Consider the following 17,305-nt stretch of genomic DNA (forward strand, 5'->3'; position numbering starts at 1 on the left):
ATCTGTATTCTGTACATGCATTGAACATGTAATTAATGAAAATAGAAGCAGAACGAACCTTCCGGTATAACTTTGGACTATCCTTACAGGCATTATATTAGGAACAAACAAATTAGTGAGTACATGAAAGAGCAACTACCAGGAAAAAGATGTGTGTTTCTGTTCTAATCACATTCATACTCCACATTTCAGATTCCATCAAGTGTATTACTCCCTGCAGTCTAGCTGAACCTCAGTGGTTCTCTACCAATAAAATTTGATGTACTTTGATTGGATCTTACCAGCTGATTAGTGGCTAAATAGACTACTGATAATAATTTGCATGTATGCACAATTATCATCCATAGTCATCTACAATACTTGCATACCTACAGAGCATTAAGGATAATATCAATCAGCCAATATATAATAAACAAAATCCATGATACAACACTCAAAAAATTCAATAACATAATTTAACATGCCTACAAACGCCGTTCTCGGAAAGGGGATTTTCAGGAGGCAGGTTTAATGATCAAAACTGCGTAACTATTGTATCGATATTACTTTTCCCCCATTGACTTCCGCCTTGGTTTAAGAAAAACAAAATTCCTAAATTGATCGATTCCATGAATAAAAAATAGGTCGCCGGATATCATTATGCGTGTTCGTTAACTGTAAACATATTCCACATCCTCCTGTAATCTGTGTGCTTTCATCAATGCACAAACGAACAATCTAACACGCAAATGCGGAAATTAAAAACAGAAGCACCGGTATCACACACACATAAAAAGATATATACATATATAAACGCTAAAAAAAAAAAAAAAACTAATAGCGCATCCGTAATTAGCAAAATTGCGCAAAAGTAAGTGCATAGCTTATAGCATATATATGACTCAGGTTCTTACTTCTGAAAATGATAAATTAACGACGGGACGGAGTGGGAGGCGGAAATTTGCTATGAAAATGTAGAGTAGCACGCATTTGAATGGGATGCTCTTGGCAATGGCGCGCGCCTCCCACCGAGAGAAGTGAAGCTGCCACCGTCCAGTACGTTTGCGAATTGCCATGCGGCCATTTTTATGCGGAAAGCGCAAATGCATCAATGTCTATTAACACGCTTATTAAATAAAAAAAACCTTCTTTTTTTTTTTTTTAAAATTCCCCCAAATTCTGTTTTGTTGATTTATCAAATGAAACAAAATAAAAAATCACTATCTATGTTTTAAAAACTCCCTCCCTCCCGCCTGATACGACCTTTTTCTTTCTTTTTTTTTTTTTTTTTTCATTTCTTTTTTTTTCTCATTAACGATGATTTCTTTTTATTTTTTTAAATTTATTTATTTATTTTAAAATATTTAATAAATATAAATCGATTTAATTATTTCTTAAACTTCTTATGCTTGGATCAAAAATAAATATTTTTATCTATATTTAAAAGTTTTTATTTTTTATAAAATTAATTTTAAATTAATTATAAATGAATATATATTTTTTGTTTATTATATTATTCTCTTCGTCCCATTAAAGGTTGTCAATTTTCATTTTTGTCTGTTACAAAACAAGACAAGATTACTATTTTTTAATTTAGTAATTGTACTATGCCTAACATAATAAATATTCTTCCAACTTATTTATATTACACAATACTAATAGGAATATTTTCGTCTTTTCCACTATAATCCATTATAATATTAATATTAAAAATTTTATGTTGTACTGGATAGAGGGAGTGTTAAATTTTATGATCTACAAAAATAACATTCATATTGAAATATAATGGTAAAAATATTTAAAATACCTACAATACTATCCATATAAAAATAATATAATCACTTATTATTAATTACTTATTAATCGTATTTTCTTAACATCTGACCCAAAATTAAGAAATTACTTTATAGTATTATAATTATTTATAATATATTTTAAATGAAAATTATATACTCCTTTATTTCCTTAAAATATCATGATTCCTTTTAGAAGGAAATTGTTGAAAATATTGAAGTTTTAAAAAATACTCTCCATTAAATTTCTATTGTCCAAAATATATTTGTACGATTTTTTAGATGATTATTTTTTTATGAATCGATAAATTTGTCTTTTATTATATGGTAGAGATTAAAAGTAATAAATAAATGAAGAATAAAAATGTAAAATTTATGTTTAAAAAATAAATAGGATAATAATTGTTGTATGTCCCAAATAAAAAAGTAGGACATTAGTTTGTGAACGGATGGAATATGAAAAAAGAAAAAGTATTGATGTAATGTTTGTTAAAATTAAATTTACCAAAAAATAAAAAATAAAAAAATATATGGGACAAAATTTGCACATTGATTTGTGTCTCATGTGGGTACGAAGAATGCAATTTTTCACTGTCATAAGGAATGGTCCCGTAGACCGAAAGGTCATGGGTTCAAACTCCGATGTAATTGCATTTAATATTTTAACTTAAATTACATTTTTTTATTTTTGGGTAAAAATCACTAAATCAAAATATACTTAACAAAAAAAATATATATATATACAAATTAATTTAATTCAATACATAACACATAATATCATACATTCATTCAAAATCCTTTTTATTTCGATTTTTCTCTTCAAAAAAATAAATATTTTTATCTATATTTAAAGTTATATTTCTTTTAAAAAATTAGTTTATGTTAAATATGAATAAATAAACGTATTTTTTATTTATTTATACTATAAAAAAATTTATTGTCTACAAAATGATATTAATATTGCATATATCTTTTTATTGCGATATAATTTTAAAATATTTTTTAAATACATATTCTATTTTTTAATCATATATAATTTATTCTAAAACTATTAATATAATTAATTATATAAAAATAATATAATAATATTATTACTCGCTATTCTTAATTAATTAAACATTATTAATTTAAATATTGTGTTACTAATTAAATGAATCAATTATATTGAGACATATATAATATTTTTTAATATAAAGTATGAAAAATTATATTAATAATATAAAAATATAATATATTTGTATTGAATATTAACTTTTTATGATAAAATAAATGTTATACTATTATATACTCCCTTAACAATCTATCTATTTTTTTCATTTTGATCCGTTCCATAAGTATCTATTTTTTTTTAATAATTGTATTATCTACTTAACATTACAAATACCTTCGTTACTTTTATATCGTACAATACTAATATGGTTAATTTATTTTTTTTACCTTTATTTATACTTTATCCCAATATAATACTAATATTTCTAAAATTCCGTAAGTTATAATACAATAAAATGTTGATTGAATGTTTTCTTCTTTTAATAAATATTTTAGACAAAACATTTTGATATTATAAAAACATATTCCCTCTCAATTACACTTTTTTCGTTTACTATTTTTATTTTCCTCCATTTTATTTTATTTGTTATTTTTTTAAAAAAAAGTATTGTAATCGTATTTTAAATTTCATAATTTATAATTTTTTTTAATTATATTGTTTAATTTTACTATTAATCTATAATTAATTTTATTATACAATAATAATTTTTATTAAATACTTATTAATTATATTTACTTAAATTTTCATATCTATAGTAAACCAAATACAAAAAATAGGATAGACAGAGTATAATATATGCTTCATAAATATAAACAATACTCCATTTATACAAAATTTACAAATATGTTTATTTATGTGATTTTAATTTTAAACAGAACAATTTAAAATTGAAATAATTATTTAATATAGTATAAATATATATTAATTTAATATTTTGAACGTAAAATTAAATTTTAGGTTTTTTTAGTCATCAAATTCCACATTTCTATTTGAACTATACGTTTTCCAAAAAAAATATATTTTTTTTCTCTCACAAAATATCTCATCATACATTATTTTAATACCAAACTCAAACTAAAATTTTTCCAAACTTATCAAAAGAAACATAACCTTACCATAAATAAAAAAAATATATTTAATTTAATATCATTTTCTATTTGGACTATGTCGTTTTCCAAAAAAAAATATATTTTTTTCTCTCACAAAACATCTCATCATATATTATTTTAATACCAAACTCAAACTAAAATTTTTCCAAACTTATCAAAAGAGATATACCCTTACCATAAATAAAAAAAATATATTTAATTTAATATCATTGTAATAAAACTAATACAAAATCTTACTAATAAACACATCTCTAATTTATATTAAAAATATTAATTTTATATATCTCTCAATTTTCTAATGTCTTAAGTAATATTTACACGTATTTTTAGGTAATTAATTTTTTTTTATCGTAAATTGACAAAATAGTACTTTATTTTGTATATAGATATAAAATAATAAATAAAATAAGAGTAAAAAAAGTAAATTTTATGTATAAAAATAAAAATAGAACAATCAATTTTTTTTTGTGGACGGAGGAAGTATTAGGTATACAATTACTTGTTAATATAAAAAACCTTAAAATCAAAACAAAAATCAAACACCAATAGCCAGCACCAAGTTACCACGTTCTATTGTAATTTTAATTTTCAAATTATTTATGCACAATAAATTTTACAACACATTAAATAAATGTAATAAATAAAATAAAATCCAAAAAATAAAAAATAAATAAATCAAACTCGTCGGAGCGGCGGAGGCCTGGAAGCTCCGGCGGCGGCGAGAGGCTTCGCGAGATGAGTGGGGTTAGTTTCTCCGGCCATGATCACCACCATTCTCGGCTCCAGATCCGGCGGCGATTCCTCCCCGGCGGCCTTCTCTGACGACGACGACGAACTGTTCCGATAAGAGCACGCCAAAATGACCAACGCCAAAGCCAAAACGCCCAACGCCATAGCAATACCTCCGAACAGGTACGGAATCGGAGAATTCCACCTCTGGTATTCGCTGCCGTCCGCCGCCGCCGGAGTGGCGGCGATCGGCTGCTGGATTTTAGGCATCATCGTCTCTCTCGCTCTCCAGCCACTCCTCTCTCTCTCTCATCAGTTCCAATTCCAATCTGTGAATTAAAGCTAGGGTTTGTTTATCTGCAAGTATATATATATATACAACTTTTTGTATGTATATACGTAGAGATAGAAAAGCGAGATGAATATTAGCTTTATTGTTGTCAGAAGCGAACTGAGACAGAATAAAGCAGTTGAAGGAAATTAGTGAGAGGTCCATGGACTTCAGAACCCGAATCTTACGGACCGTTAGATTTCCAGGACTCTGTTGATCCATCGGTTGGAAAAGTTTGGTTCTGTAGTCACAGAATTTTGCGAGAGCCATGCTGATGGGGATGATTCTTCCCGCTACGTTTGATGTGGCCGAGAAGATAGTTTGAAATATTTACAGAGTCCTGGGATCGCAACACCCGAGTGAATTTGGGCCGTCGATTAAAACTCGATCGGTAAGATAGTGTTATATGGAGTTGAACATCATGGTCTGTGAAAGAATAGATGAAGAATGAGTGTAAGGTTCATTTCATAAATTAGCTGTTAACAAGTTACTCCTTCCGTAATAAATACCATCTCGTCACTTTTTAATTTATTTTTTAATTTTAATTAAATTAATTAGTTATCTTAATAATAATTTATAATTATTTATATTATAAAATAATTATTTTTATTAATATATTCTTAATTATCTACTAATTACACCCATCCTAAAATACTGGTGTAGCAGACACAGTAAGTGAGACGGAGGAATTATTTTATACTCCCTCTTTCTCACTCCTTTAGAAATATTAGTATTGGAGTATTAAAATGTAGTATAAATAAAAGTAAAAAAAATTAGATTATCCTATTTAGTATTGTACTTTTTTTTCCTTTCATTTAGAAAATATATATATTTTTATTTTGAGACGTCCAATTATAAAGTAATTATTTCATTAAATATTCTACTCTTTTAGTCCATAACTAGGTATCCATTTGCTCTTTGCACGTAAGTTTAGAAATTTTAGTATTATATTGAGATACAATATAAATAAAGTAGAAATGACTAAAATAACCTTATTAGTATGGTGTGTTATATAAATGTAATGACATTTGTGTAATATATTGTAAGTTGTAAGAGTATTTGTAATGTTAGGTATATAGTACAATTACTAAAAAAAAAAAAGAAATGAATATTTTGTTATGGGACAGACTAAAATGAAAAAATGGATACTTTGTTATGGGACGGAGAAAGTATATTTTTTCACAAATATCCTTACTTTATATCACGTCATTACTTTTATACCCAAAAAAATAAGGGCAAAACTGTCATTACACTACTTTTAGCTATTCAATATAATTAAAATACTATTATTTTTTAAACTCCATGCCAAAAGTAAATGTATATTTTTTGCTTGTACATTGAGAATATAATATAAAATAATGACATTTATGTAATATATTGTAAATTGAAATAGTATTTGTAATGTTAGGAAGATAGTGTAATTATTATAAATAAATAAATATTTTGTTATGAAATTAACCAAAATAGAAAAATAGATAACTCAGTTAAAGAATGAAGTAAATTACATTTATTTAATATGTGTGTGACTTGCCTAATCATGTATGAACTATTGTTGAATCAAAGCTGTGTTTATCAACAATTTTCAAAATGAGTGCGTTCTTTTTGTCAAATAACACAATCAATTTTTTTAGAAAAATTATACTCATTATTTTATATTATCTATATTTTCATTAAAAAAATTTCACAAAACAAACACGCATTTTAGAAGAATATTATGAGAAAAGCTTCTTTCGTGTCACTTTATTTGTATACTATGGTTGTGTTTGTTTGGGGATTTGAGTTTTGAGTTGGGATTTGAATAGTTAAATTTTTGAATTTGAATAATTGTATGATGTGATACAAATAGGTGTTGATGTGATGTTTTAAATACAAAATTTATTTTTAGTATAATATAAAAAATAAAAAGTAGTTGCTTGATTTGATTGTTTTGGAGAAAAAAAATTGAAGAAATAGTGTATTTGAGGGAAAATCCCCAAACAAACACAACCTATTTATATTTTAGTCTCTCCCGTATAATTGTCTTTTTCTTTTAGGAAAATGATAATAAATTTCAATCATATTTTACTTTTCATAATTAATAATATTTTTTAATTTTAATTAAATTTATTAGTTATCTTATTAATTTTATTTAAATTTTCGTATTAATAAAAAAAACCAAACTTGTAAGGCGAGATTGAAGGAGCATATAATATATCATAGTAACATAATATAGTACTCTCTCCGTCCCAAACATCCTACAACATTTCCTTTTTTGTATGTCCCAAAAACCCTCTAACATTTCTAAAATAGGAAATAATTAATTATACTTAATCTCTACCTCATACTTTATTCCCTCACATCATCCAAATAAAAAAATAAAATATATATTTCTCTTTCCATCACATCACCTAATTTCTAAATTATCCTACTTAATACTACTCACCTAAAAACCTGTGTCAAAAGTAAATATTGCACCTTGTTTGGGACGGAGGGAGTATAATTTTATTCACTAAAAAGTCATATAATTCAAGAATATAAAATAATAAGACAAACTCTTTTAAACGGATAAAATATTTTTTATATTATTAATATAATTATTCATATGTTAATCTACGAGAAATATATTCATCCAAAAATACAAACACAACTAATTAAGTTTTATGAAATCGGGTAATTTTAATTTATACATATAATTATATGTTATAATGATTAATTATATATGTTATGTGGATTATTATCCATTATTATTCATTTATATTTGTATTTATATTATATCAAGATGCAATTGTACTAATGAATTATTATTATTAGTATATAATGTTATTTTATCATTTCAAACTAAAAATAACAATATTCACTCATTATAGTTTTCAATATATTATTTTTTCTCAAGAAATATTATTATATCAAAATACTATTTAAACAAAAATGTAAATTAATATTTTATTTTAAATCAATTTCAAACCACAATCATATTTGAAATATTACAATATATTACTCCCTCCGTCCACTCATAAAATATACAATTACTTTTGGTGCGGTGTTTAAGAAATAATAATATTTTAATTATAGTGGGTAGTTAAAAGTAGTGTAATGACATTTTTGCCCTTGCTTTTTGGTGTAAAAGTAATGATGTGATGTAAAGTAATGATGTTTGTAAAAAAAAGTAAGGTATTTAATGAAATATTTACTTTGTAATTGAACGTCCCAAAATATAAATATGTATACTTTCTAACTGGACGGAGAGAGTATGTAATAATTAAGACTAATAAGTATGGTACCGCAACTTAATGACATATAACATTTATATATAATTATGCAAATATTTTTGGTTTGTCTGTCCAACTAATTTTTTTAATTACCCAATACAATTTATAATATATATATATATATATAATATATGTTATGTTAGTTTTTGCATCACGTTGTTATGCTTAATTTGAGCGTTCGTACAAAGCAGTAAATTACGTAGAACTATGGTGTCTTTTTTTTTTTTTTTTTTTTGGTTCAATTTGAAAAATTTTTATTTCGGTTTAATATTAAAATAATATTTGATAGGATGTTTTATGAAATAAAATAATATATATATATATATTTTTTCAGAAAATGCAGAGTTCAGATAATAAAATTTAAAAAAAATTGTGTAAAGAAACATACCTATTACTAAGCTAAGTTATGTGAAAATTGATGTATTTGAACAAAAATATAAAGGCATTGTTAAAAATTTGCAAAATCTCATCAACAAGAAAATAAGGAGAGAATAAAAGTCTATTAATTAGAATAATCGTATATTACAATATTCAAATTCCATAAACTTAAGTTGTTTTGTTACATTTACGGGCTATCCAAAAGACAGATTCGATTATGATCGAACTTAGTCATCATATTATGTGTCATTATTTACTTTTTTCTAACAAACTGAATTGATATTCGATCATTAAAAATCTAATAATATATATTATATTATCTTAAAAAAAAAATAAAAATCTAACATTCCATATAGAATATTGTTCTTATATTATAGAAAAAATTTTGTACCTCATTATCAAATAAATACTTCAAATCAAAATACTTGCTCAAACCCCCAACTCAATTATACACTGTAAAAATCACCAAAAATTCATTTTATGTTAAAAAGGAGAAAAATCAATTTTTGGGTATAGGTAACACATATATTTAGATTTCATATTCAATAAAAAGTCCAAATCAAACCCCAAATAAAACAAAAAATTCGGCGAACACACCATCACGTTCTCTCACAAAAAATAGAGCACGAACTTTTTAGAGAATTGTAGAAAATTCATTCTCCTTTTAAATAACACAATTGAAGTTAAGATGATACAAAATCACAAATATGATGTAAAACTACTAAAATTATGGTTTTAAAGAAATGCGAAATTCCAAGATGATACAAGATAGTCTCACAGTCAGAGATAACAAAAATAGATATGATTCGAAAATTTAATCTGATCCGGTAAAAAAAACTATCTTTGGACTTAAAAAAAAAAAAAAAAATAGATTTGAAAATTTTCGTGTCATGCCTATCTGGCACGCCAATTAACCAAGCCATGCCCAGGCTCAGCCCAACCCGATTAAATAAATTTATTATTATTGGATTGTGGATTTGATTCCTCAATTAAGATTTTACTAATTGTTTTAGGGTGTGATATTTTTAGGATTTGAATATTAAAAATTTTAAATTGAAATAGTTATATAATACTTCATTCGTCCCCAACACTGTGCAACATTATCTTTTTTATATGTCCCTCTTGCAATATTTTTAAAGTAGAAAATAATTAATTATATTTAATCTATATACCCACACTTTATCGTATCACATCACCCTAATAAAAAAAATAAAATATACAATTCTTTCTCCATCACATCACCTAATTACTCAATTATCCTACTTAATATTTCTCATCTAAAATCTTGTACCCAACTTAAATGTAGCACCTTGTTTGAGACGGAGGGAGTATGATTTAAATAAATGCAGATACGATATTTTGAATGTAATTAGAATTTGAATAATATAAATTTTAGGTAAAATTGCTTATAACTCTCCTGTGGTTTCGAAATTCAGCTTAAAATCTTCATGTACTTTAAAAATTGCATGGTACCCCCTTATACTTTAAAAAACGTTGCATGAAACTCCACCACCATGAAACTTTCCTCGTGTGATAAAAAGATGATTTCCTATCTATATGTTTTGCATGACAGAGGGGTTTTACGCAATATTTTTTAAAGTATAAGTAAGCGTCATGCAATTTTTAAAAGTAAAATAGGGATTTATGTTGAGTTTCGAAACAACAAAGTGGTTTCATGCATTATTTTTTAAAGTATAAGGGGACATCATGCAATTTTTAAAGTAGATGGGGAATTTACGCTGAGTTTCGAAACTACAATGGAGTTATGAGCAATTTTTCCTAAATTTTAAATTGAAATAGTTATATAATATGATTTAAATAAATGTAGATGTGATGTTTTGAATGTAGTTGTAATTTTAAGTATGATATAAAAAATAAAAATAAATATTTGATTTGATATATTTTTTAAAAATTTTTAGTAAATAGTATTTTAAATAAAAACCTTCAACAGAAAACACCCTTAGATTTTTTTTAAAAAAAATAATAAATTAAGAAATAAAAAAAGAAAAGAAAAAAAATCCAATATTGCCACTCCTAGCAAGTTCTGAATAAGGGAGGATGTCAAACCTTACCTTAAATAGTATTTCAATTATGAGTGGAAGAAGAGAGATGATTGTTAGGATTTATGAAAAGTCGCATTCACATTTTTTAAAAAGTGCTGAATATTTATGCATAGATATTTGACCAATAACTTTTAAGGGTTAGTTTAGTTTGTTTGGAGGATTGAATTGGATTTTTACTATTCATTCAATTTTTTTTCTCAAAAATATCAAAACAAACACTTATTTTTTATTTTTTATATTATACTAAAAATTAATTTTACATTCAAAACATCACATCAACACCTATTTATATCAGATCATACAACTATTTAAATTCAAAATTTTTACTATTCAAATCCCAACTCAAAATCCAAACTTCCAAACAAATTTGTTGCATTGGAAAAAATAATTAAAAAAAAAATCTATCTAGGGCATAAAAATAATTCAAATTATCGCATAAAAAAATAACTTTAAAACATTCAAATAATTAAAATACATAATGAGTCAATTGGACTATAGATCGAATATATAAAACATCTGATATAAAAAATTACTATTTTAAAAATAATACTCCCTCCGTCCCAATACAATAGTATTGTTTACCAGTTTTGTCCATCCTAAAACAATAATTTTATTTCCACAAATAACCATACTGCCGTAAAATTATCCTTATTATTTTTTTTATTACACAATTGTCACTATTTTTTATATTAATTCACTTATAAGGGCAAAAAAATCTTTTAATAATACTTTTATCAATAAAAAAATAAAAAAACTATCGATATAAAGAGAGAATTATTAATTTTATAAAATATTATATTAAATATTTATTTTTGTATTTAAATTTTTTTCAAAACTTATAAAACCTTAACGAAACCTTATTAGAATATTGAATTCAAGACACTATAAAAATATTGTTGAATGATCTTATTTACTAAATTATTCAATTTACTATGTAATATTGAAATTAAATTACCTAATTATTATGGCTCCGTATGATTAAAGAGTTTTAATTTTATTTAAAAATTATGAAAATAATACAAAAAATTAGTAAACTTAATATGATATTTTATTATATATATATATTTTATTAGAAGAAATAAGCCTATAAAATTTAAAAAATCATCAATTAATTAGTGATCATAAACTTAACACCCAATACCACGTATCATTACAAGTCAATCCACCACATGTGGCTCCCCATATCAGTATAGACAAATAATACTCCCTCTGTCCCAAAATATTTGTCTTGTTTTTCCATTTTCGTTCGTCCCAAAATAATTATTTTGTTTCATTATTTAATAGCTGTGGTCCCCACTTTATAACAAAATTATTCGTACTTTTCCATACTACCCCTAATTATTACTTTAACATAGTCTTTAAAATCTTTCAAAGAACAAGGGCATTTTAGTCATTTACATTCTACTTTATACCCATTAATTCTCGTGCCAACTCTCAATAAGATACTTCTTTTAGGACGGAGGGAGTACAATTTAGTGGCACGATTTTACTAACAAATTAGTCTAATTAAAATTTTAAAATTTTAAAATAAAAATTTTAAAATAAAATTAAAATGTATAATTTTATTAAAGAAAAATAAATTGACATAATAAGTGAGACAAAAGATAATCAAAAAAATAAACATGATAAGTGAGACGGAATGAAGGAGTATTATATAATAAATACACATTAATATAATAAATATACTATAGTATATACATTATATTTATTCATAACAAACCAACAATATAATGTAGAATAATATTTTATTCTACGTACACAATTTTTATACTCTTATTTGTAGTAGAAATAAAGTAGAAATGACTAAAATAACCTTACTAGTAAGTGTGATATAAAAGTAATGACATTTGTGTAATATATTGTAAATTGTAAGGGTATTTGTAATGTTAGGTAGATAGCACAGTTGCTTAAAAAAAAATGAAATAAATACTTTGTTATGAAACCAACTAAAATAAAAAATAAATACTTTATTATGGGACGAAGGGAGTACATATTCATTCAAAATATAAAATGAAACACGGCCGGCATTCACTCACACATTTCCAACATAAACATGAGGAATTTAATCGGTTTCATTTAAATTCAACATATCAAAATGAATTATATATTCCTCCATTATGAAAAATCAAATGAATTTCTCAATTTACAAACGAAACAACAATTCATCAAAAAATTTACACATAATTATACCAACACTATATATAAATTGATAATTTACATCACCAATACACACATAATACATATGCACATACATATACGTAGCTCAATGCTTTTAACACATTTCAAAGGACGGAACGACGCCGTATGCATTCATTGATTTAGAAAACGGCCGGTCCACTTCGGTTCTTTTCGCGAACCGGCCTTTGATCCTCGGCCGGGATTCGGCATACGCTTTTCTCGATGCATACCGTATCGTCTTCTCGAACTTCCTGTTCTTCTTCTTCTCCCTGTACCTCAGCACCCGGGCCTCCCTGTCCATCGTCGACAGCTGAGCCGGGGCCTGGACCGGAGGGCCCGAAAATAGGTCAATTGTGCCCTTCGAAGCCCTAGTGTGAGAAATCATGGAGCTCTCAGCCATGGCGGATTCCGGCACCATTGAAGCCAATTGATGCCAATCATTTCCGCTCTGAAACTGAATCGGAACCACGCTGTCGGAGCTGTATTGATCCTGTTTGGTGTATTCGCAGCTGAACGGATTTCCGTCGGTGTAATCGTCCAAATCGAAGTAATCATCGACTTCCGAGCCAAACACGGCCTTATCGTCGTCGGCGCCGGCGCCGAAAAGCAGCCACGACGCCGCCGTTTCGTCGTCGTCGCCACCGCTGCAGCTGCTGTTCTCCCCATCGACGGTCAGAAATCCGTCGTCGTGGCCTTCTCCTGGCCGTCCGATTATTAGCCGGCTAGGGCTTGCGGCTCCGCCGCCGGCGGGGATCGGCGAAATCGGGACGCGGTGGTGGCGGCGAGCCAGGGGATTCGCCGAGTGGACGTCGGCGTCGCAGGCGGCGCAGAGCGACGCCGAGTCGGCCTTGCAGACGAACGCCGCCGGCGAACGCTCGCAGGCCTCGCATATTAATACCCGCTCGTGTCCGGCGGCGGCGCCGCCGCCGTGGACGCGGCCGTCGCAGGCGGCGCATAGGTAGGACAGGTCGGCGCGGCAGTAGACGGCGGACGCCGCCGTCCGGCAGCCGTCGCAGCGGCGGGACCAGGCGGCGTCGGCGATCTCTCTGGCGGTGCAGTGAACCGTCAACATTGGATCGATTTAGGTAATACAGTTTGTGGAGCGAAAGCAGTGTACATATAGGCCGAATCAACGAGGCGACACGTGGCGCGAAACTAGCGGGTGGAAAAACTTGTGCTATAGTTTTGTGGCTGTGAATATTTTATTATATATTATTTATTTTTATTATTTTTAAATGCGGAAATTATGACAGTACTTAAAAGTCGACAAAAAGAAAATTTAAGGGACACTTGAGAGGATCACTACAAATCTGAACCACGAGTTTCCCTGACTGCGACAAGTCGTGTTTCTAAAATTTGCTCCACTTGTAAAATCGTGGTTTTGACACAACCGCGCTTTTGCTTTCAAGCTATCAATTCGCTCTACTCAATTGAAATGAATTAAAAAAGTGGTTGTATTTTATTTTACTTTTTATTCAAAGTTCCTTTAAATATTATTATTTGCTATTTTCGATATTAGTAATATTTAAAAAAAAAAAAAAACACTATTCAATCAGTAGAGTTTCAATAAAAAAAATTCTATTAAATAAAAATTTAAATCAATTATTTTATTTTAAATCAAACTCAAATATATAAATTTGTTTAGTTTACTATCATAATTTTTTTAATAAAAATATACTACTAATTTTTATGAAAAATATTATATTCAATAATTATTTTTTTTAAAAAAATAAATATTAAAAACCCTTTATTTTTATTTTTTTACTTGAAACTTAAAATTAGTGGAATTATCACTATGAGAAAATAATCAAAGTACAATTACTGATCTTAAAATAATATTTAAAAATACTAAAAATAATAATTAAAAAGCGAGCATAATAGTTGAGATTTTCACACTATTATTTGAAACAAAATTATAAAAAGTTAAAAACATAAAAAAATAATAAATAAAAATAGGACCGTATAGATTAAACTGAGCAAAATAAACCTAAATAAATATGTATTTATTTGATAAAAATGAAAAACAAATTATTGTCCACTAATCTGTCCAACACAGGCAAGAAACTAAAAAAAAAAAAAAAAAGGAAAATTAATGACAACTACGTCATTAATCAACGCCCCTATACTAACTAAATAAATAAATAATGGTAATATTGGAAGCGAAATGACGTCGTGTTGTACGGAGGGTCGTCATTCATTTGTTGGCCCCTGCGGCGTCCTTCACTGCGTCCACTGCTCCTTGAGCCTTTTCCTGCATCTGCTGTCCAGCCTACGCACGTGATTAATTAATTATTTATTTATTAAATCACGTGATCAATTAATTAATTAATTAACATTTAATTAACCACCTGCTGCACAGATTCCTTGGCAGATTGGGCAGCATTGCTAGCCTTGTCCATCATTTGGTTTCCCTTTTCCTATTTTTTGAGATAATAATAATAAAATAAAATATTAAAAATAATAATAATTTAAAAATACAATACAATAAAATTATAATAATAATAATTACTTGGGCTTGGCCCTTGGCCTGGCCGGCTTGGTAGCTCATGCTCTGAGAGTTATTCATGTCTTTTGTTCTTACAAAAACAAAGAAATAAATAAAAAGAAGTTTTTAAGACAATTGATGAGATTTGTAACGAAGAAATTGTTGTTGTTGTTGTAAGTGATGGGAAAATTGGTAATTTATAGGATTGGAAAAGTCTATAATTAGAATGTTTGGATGCTATTTCTATGGGAGTTTGTGTGACTGATAATTAAAAAAAATAAAAATAAAAAATAAAAAATGATTTATGTTAGAAATGCTCATCCATCCATATAAAATAGTAATATTAATATAACATTATAACCACACGGAATACAATACGGGGTTTGACTGGTCTTCAATTTAATATTATTCAACTAACCAAGAAAAAATATATATATAATTTTAGAATTTTTAATAATAAATAAATAGCAAGAATATATATTTATATTTTAATAAAATTATACACCTTTCCTTATTTAATTGTATATTCATACTTTTGGACATAAATTTAAATAGGTGTATACAGGGGCGGACTGAGGTGAGGGCAAAGGTGGGCTGCAGCCCCTCCCTCTCCTCCCCACCCCATTTCATCCCAATTTTTTTTTTTTACTTTTTAAAATTTATTTATTTTTTTATTTAAATATATGCAATATAGAGAAAATAAATAAATAAGAAAATAAAAAATTATATATCTTTTTTGAATAAAAAAAAATACAAAAAAAATATTTATAATACAGTGTATAACTATTATTATTGTTTTAGTTTATTTATTTTCTTCAAAATATAATAATTAGAATGATAATTTTTTCGAATAACAAATAAATATTTATAAATAAAATATATTATTTTATAAATTTTAAAATTAACGCTCCCTCGAATATAATCCTAACTCTGCACTGGGTGTATACTTTTTGCTTTTTTTTTTTTTTTGATAGTATTTTAAAAGTATAAGATTAGTATATATATATTTTTTTAAAAAAAATAAATATAAATGTTTTTTTTAACAATAGAAGAATAAAAGTGAATATAAAATTAGATGTCAAATAGAGAATCAAATATTCAACTTCTTTAAAGGATGGTTGACAATTAGTTCATTCAACAACGTACTGTTTCACAGGTTTTACAATTAATTAGGGTGTGTTTGTTTGGGGGTTTGGATTTTAGATTGGGATTTGAATAGTAAAAATTTTGAATTTGAATAGTTGTATGATGTGATATAAATAGAGTTTGATGTGATGTTTTGAATGTAAAATTGATTTTTAGTATAATATAAAAAATGAAAAATAGGTGTTTGATTTGATGTTTTTGGGGGGGGAGGAAATTGGATGAATAGTGGAAATCCTCCAAAATCCTTCAAATAATGTATTTGATAAATATTTTATTTTTTTTTTTCAAAAAAAATTATTGAGCTAAAAGTTATGTTTCCATATTTAATCGTTGAGAGTTTAGGAATCATATATATTTTAGATACTGAAAAATATTAAATACTATATTTTTTTTATTGAAATTTAATATTCTCTCTGTCTCATAAATACAGTCTTAATTGGATTGAGCTTGGTAAAAAAATATGAATAAAAGACATTTTTATCCTTTTGAGTGTATTAGTGTAAAAAATAATGACAATTGTGTAATAAAAATGAAAAATATGGATAGTTTTATGGTAATATGGTTATTTATTGAAATAAAACTATTGTAATTTATTGAAAAAGTATGGGTAGTTTTTTTTTTTTTTATTGAAATTTAATACTCCATCCGTCTCATAAATATAGTTTTAATTGGGTTAAACACGAGATTTAAGGAATATTAATATTATATTAGTAGTTGGTAAAAAATATGAATAAAAAACCTTTTTGCTCTTGTGAGTGTATTAGTGTAAAAAGTAATGACAATTGTGTAATAAAAATGAAAAAATATGAGTAGTT

At 26.7% G+C, this 17,305-nt stretch overlaps 3 protein-coding genes across 3 annotated transcripts; all 3 read right to left on the reverse strand.

Moving 5' to 3' along the window:
• Window positions 1-4,448: 4,448 nt before the first annotated feature.
• Window positions 4,449-4,983, reverse strand: LOC127240223 (protein GLUTAMINE DUMPER 5-like). The gene has a single exon (XM_051258779.1). The coding sequence runs from the start codon at window positions 4,932-4,934 to the stop codon at window positions 4,608-4,610; it is 327 nt and encodes a 108-aa protein (XP_051114736.1). The 5' UTR covers window positions 4,935-4,983; the 3' UTR covers window positions 4,449-4,607.
• A 7,786-nt stretch (window positions 4,984-12,769) lies between these two features.
• LOC127240217 (zinc finger protein CONSTANS-LIKE 2-like) lies at window positions 12,770-13,950 on the reverse strand. Its single transcript, XM_051258768.1, has one exon. It carries the CDS (start codon window positions 13,929-13,931, stop codon window positions 12,954-12,956), a length of 978 nt encoding a protein of 325 aa, XP_051114725.1. The 5' UTR covers window positions 13,932-13,950; the 3' UTR covers window positions 12,770-12,953.
• Window positions 13,951-14,993: 1,043 nt separating this feature from the next.
• LOC127240225 (stress-induced protein KIN2-like) lies at window positions 14,994-15,461 on the reverse strand. The gene is made up of 3 exons (XM_051258780.1): window positions 15,369-15,461; window positions 15,208-15,276; window positions 14,994-15,128 (listed from the first exon to the last, which is right to left on the reverse strand). The coding sequence occupies exons 1-3, from the start codon at window positions 15,423-15,425 to the stop codon at window positions 15,054-15,056; spliced, it is 201 nt and encodes a 66-aa protein (XP_051114737.1). The 5' UTR covers window positions 15,426-15,461; the 3' UTR covers window positions 14,994-15,053.
• Between the last annotated feature and the right edge of the window lie 1,844 nt (window positions 15,462-17,305).

The sequence above is a fragment of the Andrographis paniculata genome, unplaced genomic scaffold (assembly GCF_009805555.1).
Source record: "Andrographis paniculata isolate CXL003 unplaced genomic scaffold, ASM980555v1 Contig79END, whole genome shotgun sequence".
NCBI lineage: Eukaryota > Viridiplantae > Streptophyta > Magnoliopsida > Lamiales > Acanthaceae > Andrographis > Andrographis paniculata.

Coding starts and splice junctions, on each gene's coding strand:
- LOC127240223 (XM_051258779.1), bottom strand. CDS start 4,934: ATGATGCCTAAAATCCAGCAGCCGATCGCCGCCACTCCGGCGGCGGCG.
- LOC127240217 (XM_051258768.1), bottom strand. CDS start 13,931: ATGTTGACGGTTCACTGCACCGCCAGAGAGATCGCCGACGCCGCCTGG.
- LOC127240225 (XM_051258780.1), bottom strand. CDS start 15,425: ATGAATAACTCTCAGAGCATGAGCTACCAAGCCGGCCAGGCCAAGGGC. Junction 15,277..15,368: donor AGGCCAAGGGCCAAGCCCAA/GTAATTATTATT, acceptor CTCAAAAAATAG/GAAAAGGGAAACCAAATGAT. Junction 15,129..15,207: donor CCAAGGAATCTGTGCAGCAG/GTGGTTAATTAA, acceptor TCACGTGCGTAG/GCTGGACAGCAGATGCAGGA.